Source organism: Symphodus melops, assembly GCF_947650265.1.
Source record: "Symphodus melops genome assembly, chromosome: 14".
NCBI lineage: Eukaryota > Metazoa > Chordata > Actinopteri > Labriformes > Labridae > Symphodus > Symphodus melops.
In genome coordinates, this window is record NC_136704.1 from 16,231,268 (window position 1) to 16,253,440 (window position 22,173).

The following is a 22,173-nucleotide window of genomic DNA, read 5'->3' on the forward strand; positions in this document are numbered from 1 at the left end:
GGATCTAAGCTTGTTTGTGTTGCGAATGCAATTCATATATCTGTTAAAATATTTTATTATACATGTATTTACATCAATATATTAGTCGTAATTGTTTAAAAACGTACAAAATACACAGACACTCTGAGAGCACTTTTCTGTATATTTTTTATTTCTTTGCAGGAGTACAGGCTTGTTAAAATGTAAGGTAAAGCAAAGAATAGTGGGTTTCCTAATTCTGTACATAATGCAATTATCCAATCCAATAAAACAAACCATAGAAATCTGAAAGGTAACTGAAGAAGAAATCTTTTGTACAAATGTGACCTATAAAGCATAATTCTCTATTTAGTGGTCTCTCAAGTAATCCCCATTTCCAGCTTAATTAAATGAATACGATACAGGATTTATTAAGGTTTTTTTTTTTTTACAGTAATTACAAGGACAAGCACAATTCAATCTAACCCTCTTATGGTGTGATTATAAATATAGTGAACTTTTCAAGTTTCAGTTAATTGTGTGTTGGTTTAATTTCAGGGATATCTTTAAGGTTTTATGTTTAAAGTCTCATAATAGAAACCATCAAAAACAACATTAATAGAGGATATCTGTCCTTATTTCTTAAAATATATCGTCTGTTTAGTAATATTTATATATTTATATAAATACAAATTGGTAAAATATAATTACTTTTCTGGCACGTTGTTCCATCAAAAATCTATATAAGTGCTGTCTCTTCTCAGGTGTTTGCTTTGGCATCATAGAACAAGTTCATCCACGGAATAAATTCTTCCCTTTAGTCAAAAGAAGTTATGATGGTTAAGGCAAATGAAGTCCTCACTGGGAATGTTTCATAGAAAAGAGTCATCAGAAGGAGGGGCATAGGAGAAGCCCACGAAAGCATCGTCAGCCTCCATCACACTGGCGTTGACTATGGAGTGATCTTGAGACCAGCAGACGGAGTTGGGGACCATCTCGTCTGTGAACTCAGGATCGAAGTTTGAGATATCACAGTAAGAGCTCTGCAAAAACAAAAATGGGAGGGGGGCATTTGTAATGTTAGTCAACATTCATTGTATATGTTAAATGTTTGACAAAAAATAAGTTACATTCAATTTTGAATATACAAAGTGCTTCACAGTGGGATAAAAGAGTTAAGGCATCAATAAAAATGAGATCACTTTGCTTTAAAGTAAATATTAAACACTATATTGCTCTTACATTAATTAATGTCCTTTAAAATGTGTTTCATTACCCATGAAATAAGAAGGAACTGATTTTGCAACATCCACTGATACAGCACCTTTACGCTAAAGTGTTATGTGTACAATAACTTGACAAACAAAAGCAATGTTCATTGAATACTTTTTTATGTTGTATTTTATTGAATTGCATTCACTGTACATGTGTAACTTATTTTACTTTTTTTGTGTCTAAGGACGGCAAGGGGTACTTGTTTATGTTCTGGTAGCAGTCGTATGTAAGAAACGTATGTAAGAAAGAAATGTATTTACCACATTGGGTGTAAACGGAGGAGGGACCTTCTTCTGTTCAAGGTCATCCCAGTTGATGGAGGAGAAAAAGCTGTGTGCTTTGATCTCATTCTGAAAATGAGGAATATATAAACACACTTACCATCAATTAGCATTTAAAGAAGTTGGCTTGAAAATGTGAGTTGATAAAAGACATCAATAACTGTCAATAATCTGTGTTAACAAGAGTGACATGATGTTCACAGGCTGGCCACCAGAGGGAGCCACATAATGCTAAATTCTGTTGTACATATAGTGTCTGTAGCTGGACTAAACCACCCACAAAGTCATCTGTGGATCCCAGTCTGTGTGTGCCGTCTTTCTCCAGCAGGCCCTGGAGGAGAGACCAGGCTGTGCTGGACGCACCAGGACGCATCGCCAGCGGCTTGTGGAGGATGTTGTCATACATTTCATGTGTGTCTCTGCTGTAGAATGGCGGCTGGGACAAAGAAGTAAAGAGAAGAAACGGCATGCAGTTGAGTGTAACCCAACACTAAGGTGCAGCACTAACACAAATAGTTAAATTGGCTTTAACGAATCACAGTCAAACTGAAAATATGTGTCAGCACAAGCACTCAAGGTTTTAAACTAAAGAATAACAATCACTGAAACTGTGAGTTCAAAGTTTAAACTCACCAGACCAAAGAGCATTTCATACAGCACTGAACCCAGACACCACCAATCTACCGTATTATCATATGGCTGCTTTCTCAGGACTTCTGGAGCTAAGTACTGGATGGAAAAAGCAAACAAATGGAACAATATAACATTGGCCTTAAAATGTACCAAACATATGTATATCCACAAGTATGTTTGCTTATTAAAGCATACACACACAGCACTATTCTCATATACAGAATACACTCATACCTGTAAAATTATTAACCACACTTCACTCCACTTTTTGTAACGCAGGCCTCATTGGAACACCCTTGTGAAGCATTTTTTAGTACTCAGAAATATGAACAAATAAGTCATACCTCAGGCGTGCCACAAAAAGTCATGGTTGTATCTGTCTGGGAAATGCCTTCCTTGCACAATCCAAAGTCGGTCAAAATGATATGGCCCTTTAAAGAGAGGAACAGAGAGACACTTTTAGACCACCTGTGCTACACAAGCAGCTCATTATCCTTTGGGACTGTGGATTCTATTGTAACACAGGAATGTTGGCTGTGGCGCAGCTCAGTCAGACCCTCATTCTCCCAATCAGGTTATGCAGGAAAATCATTAGTAGGACCTAATCAAATTACACACAGTGTCTCCAGCATGGACAGGATATGGCACGAATATGACTGGAGATAGATGACATTTGAGCTGTATCTGTTACGTTTTTTGGTGTAATCATGGTTACTGCAATTTTATTTTTGAAAAAAAAAAAAACCCTTTAAACTTACTTCATGGTCAAGGAGGATGTTTTCTGGCTTCAAATCTCTGGACAAAATGAACACAAACACATCTAAAGTTAGAACCCCTGATAAACATTTCAATATCCACCAAAGAAAGTGAAACTCTTTTTTTGTCTTAATTGTTTCAATTACATAGTTAAAAAATATACTACAGTAAACTTTTGTTTGCCTTTGATTTAAATGCAGATGCAAAAACATCTCTGCAAAGCGATAAAGATAAATCATGTGATAACAGTGAAAAAGCCATAACACTGCTGTTAAATAAATGTAAAATGTGTTTAGGTTTTAAAGTAGTTAACCCCCTATATTCCCCCCTTACAAATCAATCATCAATCATTGCCCCGAAGACACACACAAGGTCAACATGTGTCAGATAGTCCATCTTAGTGCAACTTAGTGTCCTTGTACAGCAGACTAGATGGCATCAATGTCTCATAGAGCTCATTTTCATACAAAAAGCTTTGTGTTAAATTATTGTCCAATTTCTCTTTTGTTTGAGATGTTAGCAGCTCTCATAGACTGACTAGCTGAAATAAACCCCCAAAACATACCTGTAAACAATGTTGAGAGAGTGCAGGTATCCTAGTGCACTTGCCATTTCAGCAATGTAAAATTTTGCTCTGGGCTCTGGAAAGGTCCGCTCTTTCTGAAGATGGAAGAAAAGCTAGAAAAGAACATGTTTCATTTAATTAGGTTTTCATTTAATCATTGTATTAACATACAGCAAGACAAATTCCTTGTATATGTAAATGTAATTGGCAATAAAAAAACGATTCTGATTCTGAACATGGTAACTGTATGGTTGGAGCATACCAAGAAAATTAAACGATTATCCATGTCATGAAATGTTCCTAAAGCCACTCCAGTGTATACCAGTCCTTTATTCAGTTATTATACAAATAACTCTGACTTTGCAGATTAAATATTGATCTGATTTAATTGACATGTTATGGGTTTTATTTAGAAGGGTATGATGCAGATTTGCTTGTACACAGATTTTAGTTAGTCACTCTCACGTAGTCAGTCACACAGGGCAGCTTTAAACATGCCGAGCACAGAAGGAGTTCAACAAGGGAGGTCACAGTCAAGACCCGTACAAGTTACTATCATGATCTCCAGTAAGACCGTCACACATGGAGGTGTGTAAACACGCTACAGTGCTGCTTTCAGTAATTTGATTCCATTTCTGATATGTTTCCTTTTCTGCTGCCGCGCTCGGCTTTTCTTGACCTTGTGACTCATATCTGTGTGAGCGCATTATTCACAAGACTGAAACAACTCACTTCTCCTCCATTGACGAAATCCAAGACAAAGTATAACTTGTCTGTTGTCTGGAAGGAATAATGGAGCCCCACCAGGAAAGGGTGTTTCACGTTCTTCAGGAGCACATTTCGCTCCGCCATGATGTGTTTTTGCTGATTGGAAGAAGTGATATGATGAAACGCTTATTATTCACAAGTGCATGTTTGTAATATTCATATTGTCAGTGTCACATTTGATGGTAAAATTACCTCTTTTCTGTTGAGAATGACCTTTTTCTGTAAGACCTTGACTGCATAATACTTTGCGTCATGTCTTCGTTTTGCAAGGAAAACCTGGATTAGAAAGAGCAAAGAGACAACTGAACGTTTCTTCGTTGAGAAAACCAAAGTCCATTCTGAAGTGATTATCACTTCCTGTGGGGAAAAGCGAACACATGCTGAACTGAAATTTGAGAGATAAAAACAACACAAAATCATTGCCAGACACCGCAAAACAAAACTGTAGTAACTGAAGTAGAAAATAAATATACCAGTCAACATAATGTTGTTAAATTATAAAACTGTGAAGACGACTGATCAAGAACAAAACAAAAAAAACACCAAGAAAATACCATATCTCTCACAGATCTATGATAATTCTCACACTGGGGAGGAAGAGAAAGTGACATTACATTCCTGAGTGGAGTTGTTTACATACCTTCCCAAAACTCCCCTTTCCTATGACTTTCAAAAAGTCAAAGTCTGTGGGTTTGGCACTGGAATTGAAATGACACCATGTTATTTTCTGTATAAAAACAGCAAGGCTTTGTGCTAAGACATATTTTCTAAAAGTGCTTTTGAGAGTTTAACATACTGTGGATTTCCAGAGGGACCCAGGTTGATGTTTCTGGAGGTAGAGTTAGTCTGTCAAACAGCAGAGAACAAAAAAAACTGAAACCCCGCCGCAACACTGTATCCCTGCCAATCATCGAATACAATCCTTATTGGTGTGTGACAGTAATGACGAAAAAGAAACTTGTTTACTGAGGATATTTATTTTGAGTCTATAAAGTATGAACCACACCTTGGTGTACAAGGCTGAATCAACACCTCTGTGACACAGCCTGAGCATTGCACAAACAGAGGTGGCCTTAATACTCCACAATAACTGGAAGGATGCAGTCAGTGGGGAATGAAATATTGAAATGAAGAAAGCAGAAAGTGATCGATCACAGTGACTGGATTAGTGACTTACTTTCTCATCCTCATCCTCAGAGGCGTCGGAAAACTGCTGCATTTTGTCCATTAGTAGAAAGGTCCTCACATCTGGACTGTACATTTGAAGCGGGACCAAGTAGTTATCAGATCAGTTACAAAGCAGTTGGAGTCATGATAAAGCAGAAACAAAAACCCTGACCTCGAAAGACCTCTGGAAACATTCAGCTGAAGCTATTCTTCTTCCGAATCAATTCAAGATGTACTTTGAAATAATGACAGTAAAGAACAGCAACACTTACTGGTTGCAGAGCTGAGGATGTGAGACGAGTCGCTTTATAAACTCATGCAACCCAGCTCTTCTTTGCTTGATGAATTCTATTGGGCAGGTTCAAATATTGTTAAAAAAAAAAGTAAAGAACGTACTTTGAATATTTCTTGATGTGCACGGCTTACACCAGCTCAGCTTGCACACTTACCGGGATCAAAATTGTCCCCGAATATCCTTTTGGCAGGAATTTTCAAGTTCATAGATGGAAACTGTTTCCTCAACTGCATTTAAAGATAAGAAAGGAAATTAGGTGACTGATGAGGAGTGTCCATGTTCTGTGTGGTAGAATTGTTCTAAATTCAAGGAAAATCAAACAGACACAGATCCACCACTCACTATGTTGTAGAGTTTATCAAACTCTGCATAGCGCCTGAAGACAAACCATTCCTGCTGACCAACATTGACGAGTACTTTGTAAACCTGCAAAAGGCAAACACAAGTAGTATCAAACGCTAATATGGTCAATTGATTCATTATACAGGAATAAAAACACTTGATTCATGGCAACGAAGCATTCAAATGTTTTCTGTCTTTTACTCAAAACTGTAAATTGAATGAGAACAAAAAAGTATTGCACGTACTGTGTAACGCTTTTTCTTGTCCCTCTGCTCGTTGTGGCAGGGGATGCTCACACTGGGCTGACTGGGTTGCTCCTCCATCTTGAGAGCGCTCAGCATTCAAAGGTGCAAGGTCATAAAGTAATGTGTCCTCCTCAGGATAAGGCTTCAAGTGTGTAACTGACCCATTCCTCTCCTGGGTCACTGCTGCAGAGGAGGAGGAGGAGGAGGAGGAGGAGGAGGAGGAGGAGGAGAAGGAGAAGAAGAAGAAGAAGAAGAAGAAGTAGGAGAAGGAGAAGAAGAAGAAGAGCAGTCTGTTATTGAGGAAGTGAAAGTGGTCATCTTCTCACTCTCAGTCTACATTTCAGTCTGAGATGTTTCAGTCAGTTTTGTTTTGGGTTTTTTTCTGATGTTTGAACTACTACATGTCTGGTTGATCAAAAGCAAGAGCTTCTAAAAAGCCTTCAACAGTTGGATTGGATCTTCAATGAAATCCTTTCTCTTTTTTCCTCCTAGATAAGTCGAGGTTTCTGGAAACAGCTTCATTCAAGCAGTCACCTGAACTATCACGCAGCATCACAAATGGCTTTACAAAGAAGTCCTTCTATCTCTGTTCCATGTTAGGTTATCAAAACTATGACATGAGAATGTACATATCTACACACAACATTAATGGGCAGTTATTATAGACATAGACACTAAGGGTTTTTTTTTGGCTTTTAAATTAGTTGAAAAAACTCAGAAAGTGGTTTCTTTATTATCTGGAGGGCTGAAGATTGTAGCAAGAGAGCACAGGCAACAACAGTAAGGTCACTGAGCTGCAACATTACAGCCTCCACCCAGCAGTCACTTAACTCCTTCCTCTGAGCATGAACATCTCACCCTCCCTCTCATCGAACATTTCAACAGATAAAAATCCCCAAAGAAAGAACTGGTTAATGACTGCTTCCTTATCTACCTCCCTGACATGAGAACTACAAGTCATTTTCTCTGCATCTAGATAGAGCATCACATGCTCACACACACACACACACACACACACACACACACACACACACACTTACACTCACACACCAGCGCACTCATGCTGTGTCTGTGACATTCTCTCTTGTTCCAGTCAGTAGAAAGGCATTTTTAAATAGACTTTCTTTGAAGCTGGAGTTACACAATAGGTCAAGAGAGAGACCCCTGGAGTCGCTCTTCCTCAACGTTTAAAGAGGGAAATATAGCTCATTGCTGAGGTATAATAGACTTCTTCTTCAGACAGATGGAGTAAGAAACCTCTGCTCCCTTAAAAAGGAAAAAGGTCATTGCTGATTCAAAAAGTCAAATACTACACAGCAGACATATTGTTTCCTGAATACAACCTCCCCAAGGCATTATATTAAAGTATATACAAGTAAATGGTAAACACTGAGAGGGAATATCTCTTTTCCTCTCTATGAGTTATGTAATGTCTTTCTCTTTTACAACAAAGCTCTTTGTCTGCTGCTCTGACTTGTCCATTGTTTCTGGTCGGTGAGGTCAGTGATGCTTGTTCAGTCGTTTTTGTGTTTCGAGGCACAACCGTTCTTACTCTCACTGTTGTTTGCTCGCAACACACGGAAAAACCTGCTTCGGGTCAACCAATTCCGTGTGCGTATTGATCTTGAATGCATCCTGAAGGGATAAGTCATTCTGTTCACGTCTGGGGGTGAGGGTAAGGCAAAAGAGCGGCCCTCTTTGAAATGCATGTGTGCATTCAGAAGGACCTCCATGCCCTCGTCTTTACAAGCCTCTATTTTCTCTTTTGTTTCGGCTTTAACTTTCTGTTAGTTTCACTTTCCCTCACGATCATTAAGACAATTCACAAAGACGCTGGCATTACAGTCGTTACCTTTATTCTCAAAAATATAAAACTAATTCAAACTGGGCTCTGTTTTCATTGGAGTGGTGTTCACTGAAGATTGTCTCGACAGACAACTTAAATCTGTACAGGGCTTAGCTAGTTCAGGAAAGTCCTGACATTTTACACAGAGATAACAAATACCAAAACAATTGAGAAAATAAAAGACGCCAACTTTTACATCCAACATTTGAAAAAGCCATACAAAACAAATGAACGATCAAAGCTGTTCAGAAAAACATGAATAAAAAGACTACAACAAAAAAAAAGTCTGGATACTGTGGGAAATCAACACCCAGCATAAAATAAATATGTACCAACCACGTTTCTTCTCAACCAGCCATCTGTCAGAGAAGGAGTACTCGTACAAGTTTGTGCGACTGTCCCTGGTACACAATCAAATATTTGGGTATTTCCCTGTGCTGGCTCACATCTGTACATGTTTTCATGGTTAATGGACTCTAAACGTCAGTGGGGTAGAACTCGCTTTTTAACATTCCAGAAATCCCTCTGTTCAAGTCTGAAAAATATAACCTACACCGGGAACTACAATCTACATTTTCAGCTGATAATGCAACTCCTTTATATGGAATGCTGCTGCTCACCACACCCAAACTGACATGAGGATTTTTTTTTTTTTTTCCATTTGAAAATAAACGTGGACATAACAGGGCATATTGAGACTGATGAAGTTTATGCCTTCTAGTGTAAATCTGCATGCACAACACAACATGAATTGACTTGTGCTGACAGGCACAGGCTGGACTACTACACAGGATCAAAAATAGCATTCTTCCTGTTTAGTTCACACACACACACACACACACACACACACACACACACACACACACACACACACACACACACACACACACACACACACACACACACACACACACACACACACACACACACACACACACACACACATCCTTGCCTGTGGATATCCTATGAGGACGTTGTAAACATTTTTTTCTCTTTGTGTGTGAGTGTGCGTGTGTGTGTGTGTGTGTGTGTGTGTGTGTGTGTGTGTGTGTGGCTGTCATGTTAGCTTGAAAACAAAGCAGAAGTCAGCTTACAATGGCTAACAAGATGTGAAAGCCATGGTTATTAGACAAAACCACACAAAAGACCTGAAAAAGTATGGTAACTTATTTCAAAGAAGCAGACAGTCCAAACCTTTATTATGAAAAGGGTTCTTTAAAAACAACTTCCTGTAAATGCATATAGATTCATCTTTTCTGTTAAACTCCAACTCGTGCCTGATGTGATGCTTCATTTAAGATTAAAAACATTTACAACACATTTATCGTCATGTTTGAAGTTGTCTCATTGTAATGCAACACAGACAGATCTCTGGTTGAGGAAGTGCAGCTGCAGAAGTGTGAGGGACATGAACTCATTCAACCCCATGCAGTTTGTGCAACTGACCCCAGCATCTGGACAAAATTCCTTACCTAACCTGAACGTCCAGACGGCTCACAGACATCCCCTGTGTCTAAACTGTGGAGTTCACTTCCTTCCAGAAACAGTGTGCGATGAAAAAACTACAGGTTCATCATCAGGAGCAAATGAGACTACAGAGCTTTAGATTAGTAGACCTAAGCTACTTCTACAAGTGCAAGCATGCAAGGCAGAGCTTTCAAAAAATAATTAAAAAAAACATTTCACCTTTCTTGCCATTTGTATCACAGATAATGTATGATGCTAAAATAAAACATGTTCTTCAACTTGTGAACCTCCTCGACTCAACAAACAGATATAAGTCCATGTTCATGAAACTGAGTGAAAATGTCATCAGTAGAAAATAGTACCAATTGTTTTTAAGAGGACGTTCGATACAAACATCTTTCTTTTCTTAAGTAGTATGGTGTTAGCTGGCCTTAATGTAAGTTCATCAAAGAAGGAAATACATTAATTTAGCTGAGAAATGGTTGATCACTTCCTGTTGAATCAAGAATAATGTCGACAGTCTGAGGTTTGACACCTAATTTCTACATGAACAATAAGGCTGCATGCGTGTTTAAGTTAGGCTGAGCCCTTTGATAAGATCATCATTATTTTACCTTAGGCAACCTGTGTACTTACACCAGGACTACTTTAAAATCTCAGCAAAGATCACGTGTACTATAACAGGGAAAAAGAATACCTTCTCTAGCCAAGACACACACACACACACACACACACACATACACACACACACACACACACACACACACACACACACACACACACACACACACACACACACACACACACACACACACATTGAAAGTTTGGACATGCTCTAACAAGCTTCCGTGTGTTAGTCAAACTGTAGACACATCCCAGAGCCTTTACAACAATAACTAAATATTCAGGTTTCCTCCACTCTACACTACAGGATACTATTCTGCTTTTGATTAACTTCCGTTTACTGTTGTTTCTGAACGGCAAGAAGTCAATAATGTAATGGTCAAAATACGTACTACTTGGACTAAAAACACATTACTGTAACATCCATTACCCTAGATGCGTAAAATGCTGGTCTAAAGTTAAGCAACAGCCAGCTTAAGTCACTTTATGATGAGGAGAGCACGGTGAGCTTTACATGAACATCACGTACCGTACAGTATGTTGATGTGTTCATCTATTTCCGATGGTCCAGTGTGGGGATGTTTCGCTTTAAAGCATTTAAAACAGTCAAAACATCGAACAGTTTTACACTTGTATTTTGTAAAAAATGTCCCCAAACCACAAATCTAAAGTGTAATAATGTGTGTCTGTCTATAAGCGTCTGTGAAGTGAGAGAAACAGGAAACATCAGTCTTCCCGGCCGTAAAAAGTTCCAATGAAATTTGTCACGGGACCGCACTACAGCAGCCGTCACTCACCGCCTGCAGGTGATACGATGGTGCGCATCCGGTTCGCCCTTTCAAAATAACACCAAAGAAATTATTAACCAAGCATAGTAAAGAAATGTTCGTTATGCTACAAAATGCAGTTTCCAGGAAAAGTAGTTCACTCGATATCCTGTGGCATTTAAGAATAAGACAAACTGGCAAGTTATTCATCTACACTTAAAGCAAAGAGGTTTTAAACAACAGGTAGGGTACTTAATTTGCACCTGTTCGACTGATTTCATGAAGAGCGTTTGACATTATAATTCAGTAGAGCATTGGCTTACAAAGCAAATATGGGATTCATAATGAAACATTTATGACTCCTGAAAGTCGAAGTCCTGGGGCATTTGCCAAACAGGAAATCTGGCATTATAGTTTATATTGTTGATTGCCCCAACAGAACAGTTGGATCATCTTTATCTCATAAGATCTAATACATTTAGTTGTGCAGGTTTTTTGTACAGTTGATCTTTACATACCGTAATCTTGTTAAATAATCTATGTCATAACATGTAGTTGTTGCACATAAAAAAGTCCCGATTGAAAAGGCTTTATATACATCTCATTGTACGTACATATAAGGAAATTTTACTGACAACACTTGGTTGTTTTTAGTTAGTTAGTAGATAATTTTTGGTTTTATTTTGTGAAGCATATCATTTATTTCCGGTCTTTTTGTGTTTACTTGACATCTACTTTTAAACTCATGAATGACAACATTGAGGAGTCAAACAGTGTCACCTAATGGTAGAAAAGCATACCTTAAAAATCCAACAATAGTTATATTTTAGCGCCAGAATAAAGCAATGAATGGTTTGAGAGCAGCGTGTGATTAATTATGACTTTGTCAGTATAACAAACGTAATAATGAATGAACTTAATCAAATAAAAATGAACGACCGGTAAGGAAAAATTGTAATTTGATTTCTCAGAATTACTGACACTTTTTTTTAAAGTACTAATTTCACAATGCAGTCGCTACTATCTGCTATCAAAATCCAGACAGACTATATTAATTATAACAACGACAACGTGATAACAATAATAAAAGGGCTGTATTTTAAATATCCAGTATATTTTATGGAAAGGATTAATCAAAAGAGATTTTGTATTAATGTTTAGGGCTGTCTGCAGAAATGGAATACAGGCAGTCTTTGTTTGGACTTTACATGCATTTAACCAATATGCAGTACACATGTAGGCCTATTTATTATTATAAAGGGACTTCGTTAAACATACACGTGATGCCATTTGATGCTTTGCACCAGAGTTAATTTCATCTGTAGGACCTTGGCATGATACAATTACATCAAATAAAAGAACAGATGCAAAAGCTTTGTCCACAAGGTGTCAGCAAAGCTCGTTTTAAAGGAGCTGCTTTATGTACCGAGATAAAAAGTAAGGCGCTGCTAAAGCCAAAGTTATATTGTATTATGCATTGTGTCTTCCACATTCTCTAAAACGTCGTATGCATCTCTATCTGCATGGTGCTTTAAATTAAAATCATATGTCTTATGTCTTGCAAGATAACTAAATTATGCAAACTACAATGCATATTAGAATCAAAAAGAAGAAAAAAATATCTTAGAATAACCTCAGATAGGCCAATTTATGTGCATCACCTGGTATGTAAAATACGAAACAAACAATTAGTACTAAACGAAATACGTCTAACATCATAGAGCAGTGTCATAACGTTGATTGGCGCTTGCTTAAAGTAAAATTGTGGCGCTTAGATCCCCTCAAGGGCCCCTGAAAGCCCCCACACCACACTTGCAGCCCCACCTCCATAATGAAAAGAACCATTCTACTGAAAAACGTGACAGAGCAGCGTTTCAATACAGGGCCCGCCTCCTTTTACATTATAACCAATAAAACTGAACCACTCCCCATTTCTAGCCAATCACACACGACCCATCTCCTCATTTCTGACCTATCATTTTTGAGTACCTACTCCCTTTTTATCGCAGCCCTGGATCTAACCAATCAGAGTCGAGGCCGCCTGTGTAGAGGGCTGGGCGCGAGAATCGGCGGGATGGACAAAAATGATAATGCCAGAAAGAAGTAGAGACAATTAATAGAGAGGAAGAGCGAGCTATGAAAGTAATGTGTTGTGCTCCTATACTCTACATCGACTTTTTATACACGATACTGCATCTTTAGAAGTCAGTGACACATGAGGACATTTGAAATGTTATCTGCAGTAAAAAGGGCGTTTACATTGACACCGTAATGTTATGGACTGTACACTAAGTTAGCTCACTAGCTAGCCGAACAGTGCTAGCTAGATGCTGGAGGAAACAAGAAATGACTAACAACGATTTCTATGGATGCACGTCTAGTAATATGGGATTTTTTTAAGCTGCGAAACACAGGCTTGTCTTTGAAAAAGGTTAAACCATCCTACCGACCGTCATGGACAAGGTGAAGACGCACAGGTGAGTACCAGCAATGATGATAATAATACAGTGCTGATTCATTATTCTGTATATGTCACGGTCACCTGCGCTTCAATGCACCTCTAAGTAAGTAAAGCAAGTGTTGTTATCCATGTTTTGGTAAGACAGCGTTAGCTTTCACACTACATCAGGTTTTTATTATTGACAACTTCCCTACCCTGCACGTGCACCTGCACCTGGGGGAGGGGGGGGGGTGTAATAATAATACTGCAATGATAATACAATAATACATGCATGCTGATGTTTATTAACCTACCGTGACCTGAAAATAAATAACAGCGCTTTTAATATGGTTTAAGTTGGAAAAATACAGCTTGTCATTAAAGTTCTTTATTTCTTAAATGATTTGACTTTGCACCATTGTTTCTCAAATAACAAAGAACTGTCACATTATTGACTATTTTGCTATCGATGGGAGGCGAAGCAGCATCATTGGAAAACAATTATTTGAAAGTGCCCTGCCAATCAGATTAGAGACACAATAAGTATAGCTTCAACTTCAGATTTATGTTTTCCCCTCAGAAATAGCACAAAAATAAAATATATAAGATAAGATAATACGTTCTTATAACAATTCTTAGTCTTTAAGGTAATTGTTTTAATTTAAAAAGAAAGGGGGAAAAAAGTAAAGTAAATCAGTACTTGAGATAACTGTAGGCTTTGTGGTAAGATGGCTCAGTTTCATTGTTTTTTCCTTTATATTGTTTGCCTCTTCAGTCTTCATCAAAAGCAGCCAGTTGCAAATTAATACTGCTAATTTGCAGTCAAGGTTTTAAGATTATATGTTTCAAAACACAGCGTTCATCTTAAAAGATAACTCACTTTATTGATTTCTATATCGACTTTAATGGTTGAACATTTTAGTAATCTGTGGAACTTTTTCGCTCCAGCTCATCACTTTAATGGATTTTGAGTATTCTTGTTTATATCTCTTTTAAAATATAATTTGGGGGGAGGAGACAGTATCTAATACAAGGTCATTGATGATCGAGATAGGTTAACATTGGAGTGCATGTTTTTTTATTTTATTATTATTATTAAATTATTTTTTTTCCTTTGCACGAACGATGAGCTCAGCTTTTGACCCGGGGAAAATAAATCATGTAACAGATGAAGTTTACAAGTTCAACATAATCTGACAATGATTGCTTTGTAAATTGATGTTTATTGGTTTTACTTTTACTGTGGTGTGTTCAGCTGATACAACATGTTTTCCCTTTGCACCCTTTGAGGTACATATATAGTTTTTCTCTCAAACTAAACTAGGTAAATAATGGGCTTAACCAAATCTGAATAGGTTATATAACCCTGTTTTTGAAACTTTTTGAATAACTGGACCGTTAGTACTTTGCCAGTCCCCTGACCACACCTCATCCTACTGCCTCCTCCTTCATGACACACACACACACACACACACACACACACACACCTGGAGGTGAAAGAGCCTGTTGATGTAGGATCTCCCCCTCTCCCTCTCCTCCGGCCCGCTCACTCACTCACCTCCTTCTTGAACAGCCTCCAGTTCAGACTCACTTTCAGACTCCCTTTTTCCCCCCTTGATAGGAAATCGAGCTTCACTAGAAGTCAGTCGCCACGTTCGAGCTTGCTCACTTTAGAAAACTGTTGATACACAGTCTGACACTTTACCTGAGGAGAGCACTTTTCCCCTTTTGTGTGCATGTGTGTGTTTCTGATGGCAAAGACCTAACAACTCTCTGGACCGGCTAACTTCATTTCTCCTCCGTTTATTAAACTCCTCTCTTATACCACAAAGAAAGTGTTGCCCAGCAGCAAGTTTTATGGGAACACAGGAGTACAATGCCAGCTGCCAACTTCTTGTGTCAGTACAGAGGAATTTTGTGTTCTTAGTATGCGGTCATACAAGTTTCTTTCTCTCTGTTTTTTCCTTTTACTCTGACAAGTTATATTAAAAGCAGGCGTTTCCTCTAATACCTCGTCTGTTTATTAATATTATTTTGTTTCACATTTAGACTCCTGCTGTTTTATTGTGAATCCCTCATTTTACATCAGCGAGGTCTTTGTCAGATTGTTTAATCTACTCCTTTATATTTTCTACTTCAACTGTATATCTGTGTATTTTCATTGAAATGCTGCCTCGTGGGCTTAAATCTGACTTGAAATCTGATGAGTTTTTGTTTTTTTTTAGAATTAGTGGTAACCAGTGTGTCCTTTCTTGAATTTTATTCAGACTTGTTAATAGGACAAAAAGCTTTCATTAATTTCCATCACTTTTTCTTGTTATTACGTCATCTTGCTCAATCGGTGCTCTCTTTTTATTTCTAGCAATGATGAGGATGAAGAGCTGCACTCCACAGATCCAGAGAGCAAAGAAAACAGCAGAGATAAAAAGACCCTGTGCAAAGTGAAGTGGTCCCGGGACGAGGTAAGTTCTGCAGGTTATTTAAGTGAGTTTAATGGAAACTCTTGATGTATTTGAGGAATATTGTTTTCACTCTCCTTTTTTTTTTTTTTTTTCTCAGGATGAAAAGCTGAAAAAACTTGTAGAGCAACACGGAACAGACTCCTGGAAATTAATTGCGAACTTCTTTCCTGTAAGTGTGTCTAAATGATGTGATGTGAAAGTCATATGGTAATGCATCATGCTGTCTTGGTCAATTTCTTCCCATTAACATTGTTATGGATCATTTAAACCATTTAGTAATCTCATGACTAATCTGATCTTTTAACCAGGATGGTCGTAGACTGGAGAGGCCTTATTTAAAGCTGTCGGGAGAAGGTGTTGTTGGTGTGGTGTAATGAGGTGTTGTGCTTCATGTGTGTCTGTCACAGGGGAGGACAGATGGGCAGTGTCAGCACCGCTGGCAGAAGGTGCTCAACCCGGAGCTGGTGAAAGGACCGTGGACAAAAGAGGAGGATCAGAAGGTAAGGGGAGCTGGGAGTTTCCTGTTCTAAATGGAAAAAGGCGTGGCCTAATGGGTAAACGATAGTGGAGACAGAAGGATGCTGCAGGGAGAAATCAGCTCGCTACAAGAAGAAGAACACGATGCAACGCCTCGCAGCTCAAGCCCACATCCCGCCCACATCCCGCCCAAACTTTCTTAGCCTGCCAAAGCTTTTTTTTTTTTTTTTTTTTTTTTTGTTCTTCTAATTTGCAGTTATTTCTCCACTACGTCATTCCTTATAAAACACAGACCCTCCTAGTCTCTACCTCAGAGCCCAGCCCTTATTTATACTTAGACTGAAGCTCTAACATCTTCCTCAGCTCTAAAATAAACAACACATTCCTTCAATAGATTTCAGGATGTCAGGAACGGATTGCCATTCCTTCACCGTCATGGCACCCTAACAGACCTATCAATAACAGTGAGGACTGCCAGTAATGACATCACTGCATGTTTAAGCCTAGAATGAACAGCTAAAGCTTTCCTAACAGCATGGAGATATGTTATGTTGAGGACACGAGAAGTATATTCTGCAGTGTGTGGAATATCATTTTCTTAAACAGACTTGGAAAAAAAAAACTGTTCAGCAACTTTCTGTCTTTTGTCGATGTTTCTCAGGTTATAGATCTGGTGCATAAGTATGGTCCTAAACGTTGGTCGGTGATCGCCAAGCACCTCCAGGGCAGAATTGGGAAGCAGTGCCGTGAACGGTGGCACAACCACCTTAACCCAGAGGTGAAGAAGTCTTCATGGACTCAGGAAGAGGACAGAATCATCTATGAAGCCCACAAACGACTGGGCAACCGCTGGGCAGAGATCTCCAAGCTTCTCCCCGGACGGTAGGAGGATCTTGTGTGTGTGTCGCAGGGAGCGAATTCTCTTGTGGAATAATGCAAAATAACCGAAAATGCTTTTGGTTTTATTTTTCTAACAGGACGGACAACTCCATCAAGAACCACTGGAACTCCACGATGAGGAGGAAAGTGGAGCACGAGGGGTACCTTCAAGACGGCTGCAAGAGTTTCACTTCTTCTCACGCTGGAGCGAAGAGACGCCACCACAGGCCATGTCCTTCAACTCCAACAGAGGCCCAGCAGTGTGAGCGCAGTCCCCTGCCCGTACCCGGATCAAATCAGGTTCACTGACTCTCCAGATCCCATCGCATGTGCTCTTCTTCTCTTTATTCCTGTGTATTTGAAAATGACTATTTGTGTTTTTAGATAGGGGGGTATCCTTATGACCCTCGCAGCTTGATGGACAGTCTCGCTGATAATTCAGGATTCATACAGGTGAGTCTGCACTTATTTTGCATGCATGTATCACATTCCTTATTTTCTGAGCTTTCTTTAGTTATCCTTGTGATTGCTAACACTGGACTTCAAATCCAAACCCTTGAATGTCCTGTTATTTCACGTATGTTCTGCTTTTGGGGGAAGTCTTAAATACTCCTTTTTTTGTGTGTGTGTCTGTTTTTCATCTGTGTTTTGTTTTTTTTCCTAACTGCCTTTTTTCCTCCTATCCTCTGGACCTCTCCTCCCCGATGTTTGTTTATTTCAGCCATCCTGCCTGGATGATCCCGACAGAGAGCAAAGAATAAAGGAGCTTGAGCTGCTGCTTATGTCAGCAGAGAGCGAAGTCCAACGACAAGTGCAGTGCAGAGCTCCATGTGTAAGAACACACTCCGAATGTGTGTTTGCGTATCTAGTCAGCATAGCCTGAGTGTGTTTGTAGCTTACGTACACTGTAAAAAGTTTGGCAACGGTCATTTTAAAGCCTTAAATGTTTCGTTTTACTAAACAATGAGTCTTTGAAGCGAATCAAAGAAAGTTAAAGAAACAAGTCTTATTTATTACGTGTACCTCTTACTTACATGTTAATAAAAAATGGCTTCCTTAACTTCTCTTAAGGGAAAAGAGTTTTAGACTCAAAATTGAATGTCTCAGTGTGCTGGACTTTTTGCAGTGTATATGTTTGAAAAAGAGAATGGCGCACATGTCTGTGTCTGTAGCCTGATTTGCTGTAGTGTAACCATAGTAACCGCCTTCCCATCTTGCAATACTCATACAGACTGGCCTGAAGCTGTGCTTGGTCCCCCCCCCTAGTTTCACCCACCCTCATCACCACAGCTCAGAACATGAACCTGCTGCCTTCCTCCTCCCCTGTGCTCACGCTCAGCCAGCAGTTTGAGTCTTGCACTCCCCTCTGACTCTCCTGTTCCTCTTTTGTTCTCCCATTCATCTTTATCCATTCATAATCATGCTGTAAGTCATTCAGTGACTTCATATCCAATGATTGAATGGTGAAGATTGGATTGACTTGTAGTGGCATCGCCAGCGTTTCGCATACTTCACCGTCCATGTTACAGAGAGAGATCTAACCGCCGTGGTCTCCTCCTGCCTCCTCAGAGCTTGGAGCAGTACTCGGCCTGGTCCGACAGCGTCTCAGACGACACACTGACCACAAGTAGCAGCAGCATAGAGGAGCAAGCAGAGGTACGGTCCTGGAGGGGCCCTCAACCGCCGCTCCCCGTCTCCCCCAGCAAGTTCCTCGCTGTGGAGGCCAGCACTGTGCTCTCCACCCTGCAGACCATACCGGAGTTTGCAGAGACCATGGAGCTCATCGACTCAGTGAGTGAAAAAAGCTGGACTAGCCACACTTGTATCTCTGAATGCATGATGTTTCGTAAAAGCTATGAATGTATTAAAAATCTACTGTAGATGTGTTTGGCTCTGCAGGATCCAGTCGCATGGAGTGATGTGACCGGCTTAGATTTGTCTGAGACTACGACGCCTCCCAAGCACAACCAGGCAGGATACAACACTCTCCTGCAAGAGAGGACGCTCAACAATTCATTGAGCTACTCTCAGACTGCCGTCTCTGATCAGGACAAGAATTGTTCTCCGTTCAGCTTGGACAATGTCCCTTCCCTGACTCCTATCAACTCATCAAAACTCACCCAAGCATCAGTTGGAAGGAGGAGGAGAAGAGAGAAGGGGGAGTCATCTCCTTTGTGCAACAGAGCCTGTTCCTCCTTCTCCGAAAATATCTCGACTTCTCCCAAGAAAACTCCCACAAAGTTACTGCCGTTCACCCCATCACGAGTAAATGAAATATATTTTTCACTGACGTGTGTTTTTATATTGTAGACTTACCGAGGGTGCACTTAGCATGTGGCTAAAATATCGTGTTATTTCCCCAGCTCTGCAACATATCAGGGGTGGAGCATCTAAATCTGGATAACCCTGCTCTCACCTCAACTCCTGTGTGTGGACAACGGTGTCTCCTGAACACGCCGCTCCAAAAAGAAACTACACCCAAGCACCAGAAAGAGAATGATAGGTAAGCATATATATCTAAGCAGGATAAATGCCACTGAAGGTTGCTATGCTTTGATTACCTTTCCCAAAAGAAAAACCTTACATTGATCTGATTATTTTTTTTGTTCTTTCTTTACTTTTAGTCCACGCACCCCCAAATTCCGTAAAACTGTCATGATTCCAACCCCGAGGACTCCGACTCCCTTTAAAAATGCTCTGGCTGCCCAAGAGAAAATGCATGGGCCTTTAAAGATGGAGGTAGTAGATCTAATGTCATTGTGTGTTTTCATTCTTTGATTCATTTCTTCTGTCGTACAGTTTGTGGTTCGGTGTCATATTTACACGTGTTACGGTGTTTTCAGCCGCAGCCGTTGGCGTTTCTTGAAGAAGACATTCGAGAAGTTCTTAAGCAGGAGACGGGAGCGGACATCTTTAACAGAGCTGACGTCCAGCCAGACTTTAGAGCATGGAAGCATAATGTACGTGTAGCAGACACTATCCTGCTCTCTATGACATAAAGAAAGATGCACATTTCTTTTGACCAATGCTTGCTTACCCTCTAAGTCTTTTCTTTATTTTGTATTACGGTACTTTTAATTTCAGATTGATGGCCCAGCTAGAAAGGTGCGCAAGTCTCTTGTGTTGGACCCATGGGGGAAAGACTGCCTAAACGTCCAACTCTTTCAAGAGCAGCTCAACAAAGCACAAGTAAGTCACCATACTGGTTTTTAATTACAGGTGCAGATCCTGTATTCAGATGAGGAAGCAAACTAGCACTGGTGTAGACATGAGTAGGCCGTAGAAACACAAAAAAGGTATCTGGGTAGGTTATCATGTTAGGCTGTGGCTGTGCTGTAAGTTTATGAAGTCTTGATATTAAATGCAGACTTCATAAACATCAATAAACAACTTAATGTTCAACCTATGAAACGGTCAGTAATGGTAGACCCGACTTTAAAATGAGACTAATGTGAATTTAGCTCATCATGACTCACTCAGTCACTTAACTTTATTTGTAGAGCGTCAATTCATAACAAATGGTATCTCAAGAGACACTTTACAAACAGAGCAGGTAAAAGACCTTCCCCTTTGGCATGTTCTCTACAAAGCAGGACTATTCCTTGTTTAGTTTGCTCTAGTTCCTCTGTTCATTTCGTTTGCAGGGGTCAGATGAAAACCTACTTATGAGCTCCTCGCTGATCAGCCTGATTCCCGAACAAGAAGAGTCCTCCTTGGTCCCAGTCGATCCTCATCGCTTCACCAGCCCTCGAATGAAGAAGCTTCTCGCCTCGAACAAAGCACCAAAACATGCCAACGCACAGGTACGTAAGAGAGTATTCAATTTATATTGATGAGCTGTGTGCGTCCTCGAGGATGAACATACATGCTGAATGCATTTTCTTTCTTATTGAACATTTCCAATGATTGAATTCTAAGTATTTCAAAACATGCATTGTTTGCTGGCAAATTGGATACATCTGCTGCATGTCTTTGAAGGTTACTGCCAATAATTGATCAGCAGAATAAGTGAACCATTAGAGCCTGTGAACTTATTGAGAACCATGGTTTAATTTACAACTTTATGAAAAATAGTTTGGTAAATTAACTCCCCAATGATTGTTTTTTTTTTTTCTTCCTGTCTGCAGGTGAGTGAGTGGGAAGCAGTGGTTTATGGGAAGACGGAAGACCAGCTGATCATGACAGAGCAGGCCCGCCAATACCTGAACCCTTACCCGTCGTCCGGCTCTACCTCAAGGGCCCTCGTGCTTTAAAATCGTCCCCGCTGCACAGGAAACACTACCACACTCTGTCCTGACCCTGTAAGAGACAATCCAGTGAAAACATTATTTTCAAACTTTGAAAAGTAGAAATACACTGCCAAGGGTGTCCACAAAATGAACAGCTCGTCACATCTCTAGGTCATTCTTTTCTGTGTAGGTTCAGCTTGTTCTTTAGAAAAAACACAACTTGTCAACATTTTGTACAGATATGAAAAGGGCTAGATTTGTTTTCTGCACTAGACAGTAATATTGAAACAAACGCACATACAGTAGCCTGTGATGATAGTGTTCTGTCTTTTATCTTATTGTTCCGCTAAACTGCCACATAGCTGCATCAGCTGCATCACTTCATGCAAAATGATCTGTTTATATCCACATCCATATTTTGTTTTGTTTTTTAAATCGGCTTTTTATGGGCTTTTAACATGACACAGCATTTAGTATCAATAACTGCTTTACAAATGACAGAAAATAAAAGTGGTTACGTATTTCTTTATGACAGCAGGGTCATGTCGCTGGATGCCTGTCTGCAGTGATGTAAAGTTTCTGAGGATGAGGATAAGAAGCTGTCAGTATTGCACTACAGACTTGAGTTTACTGCTGAGACAGGAGCAGTGTTTTTAAGGGCAAACTGGATAGCACTTGTGAGGGTATCTTTTTAAAT

At 39.6% G+C, this 22,173-nt stretch overlaps 2 protein-coding genes across 7 annotated transcripts; one reads left to right on the forward strand and one right to left on the reverse strand.

Moving 5' to 3' along the window:
* Positions 1 to 130: 130 nt before the first annotated feature.
* On the reverse strand, positions 131 to 11,012 carry sgk3 (serum/glucocorticoid regulated kinase family member 3). Of its 4 annotated transcripts, none has more exons than XM_079361251.1 (17): positions 10,752 to 11,012; positions 6,286 to 6,468; positions 6,041 to 6,124; positions 5,853 to 5,925; positions 5,676 to 5,751; positions 5,414 to 5,489; positions 5,033 to 5,082; positions 4,877 to 4,934; positions 4,429 to 4,512; positions 4,201 to 4,332; positions 3,469 to 3,581; positions 2,906 to 2,942; positions 2,492 to 2,578; positions 2,148 to 2,243; positions 1,795 to 1,950; positions 1,494 to 1,583; positions 131 to 1,001 (listed from the first exon to the last, which is right to left on the reverse strand). In XM_079361251.1, exons 2-17 carry the CDS (start codon positions 6,379 to 6,381, stop codon positions 831 to 833), a joined length of 1,479 nt encoding a protein of 492 aa, XP_079217377.1. In that variant the 5' UTR covers positions 6,382 to 6,468; positions 10,752 to 11,012; the 3' UTR covers positions 131 to 830. The 4 variants fall into 4 exon arrangements, with proteins under 4 accessions (XP_079217377.1, XP_079217380.1, XP_079217379.1 ...); XM_079361254.1 differs by having other exon boundaries at positions 6,286 to 6,465; positions 10,743 to 11,012; XM_079361253.1 differs by having other exon boundaries at positions 6,286 to 6,465; positions 10,737 to 11,012.
* A 2,019-nt stretch (positions 11,013 to 13,031) lies between these two features.
* mybl1 (v-myb avian myeloblastosis viral oncogene homolog-like 1) lies at positions 13,032 to 21,663 on the forward strand. 3 transcript variants are annotated; one of them, XM_079361234.1, is made up of 16 exons: positions 13,032 to 13,466; positions 15,792 to 15,891; positions 15,989 to 16,060; positions 16,299 to 16,391; positions 17,030 to 17,250; positions 17,346 to 17,547; positions 17,632 to 17,700; positions 17,969 to 18,079; positions 18,817 to 19,038; positions 19,147 to 19,512; positions 19,611 to 19,750; positions 19,872 to 19,986; positions 20,091 to 20,207; positions 20,332 to 20,436; positions 20,892 to 21,050; positions 21,375 to 21,663. In XM_079361234.1, exons 1-16 carry the CDS (start codon positions 13,444 to 13,446, stop codon positions 21,498 to 21,500), a joined length of 2,241 nt encoding a protein of 746 aa, XP_079217360.1. In that variant the 5' UTR covers positions 13,032 to 13,443; the 3' UTR covers positions 21,501 to 21,663. The 3 variants fall into 3 exon arrangements, with proteins under 3 accessions (XP_079217360.1, XP_079217359.1, XP_079217361.1); XM_079361233.1 differs by having other exon boundaries at positions 19,129 to 19,512; positions 21,375 to 21,662; XM_079361235.1 differs by lacking the exon at positions 17,969 to 18,079 and having other exon boundaries at positions 19,129 to 19,512; positions 21,375 to 21,662.
* The last annotated feature ends 510 nt before the right edge of the window (positions 21,664 to 22,173 follow it).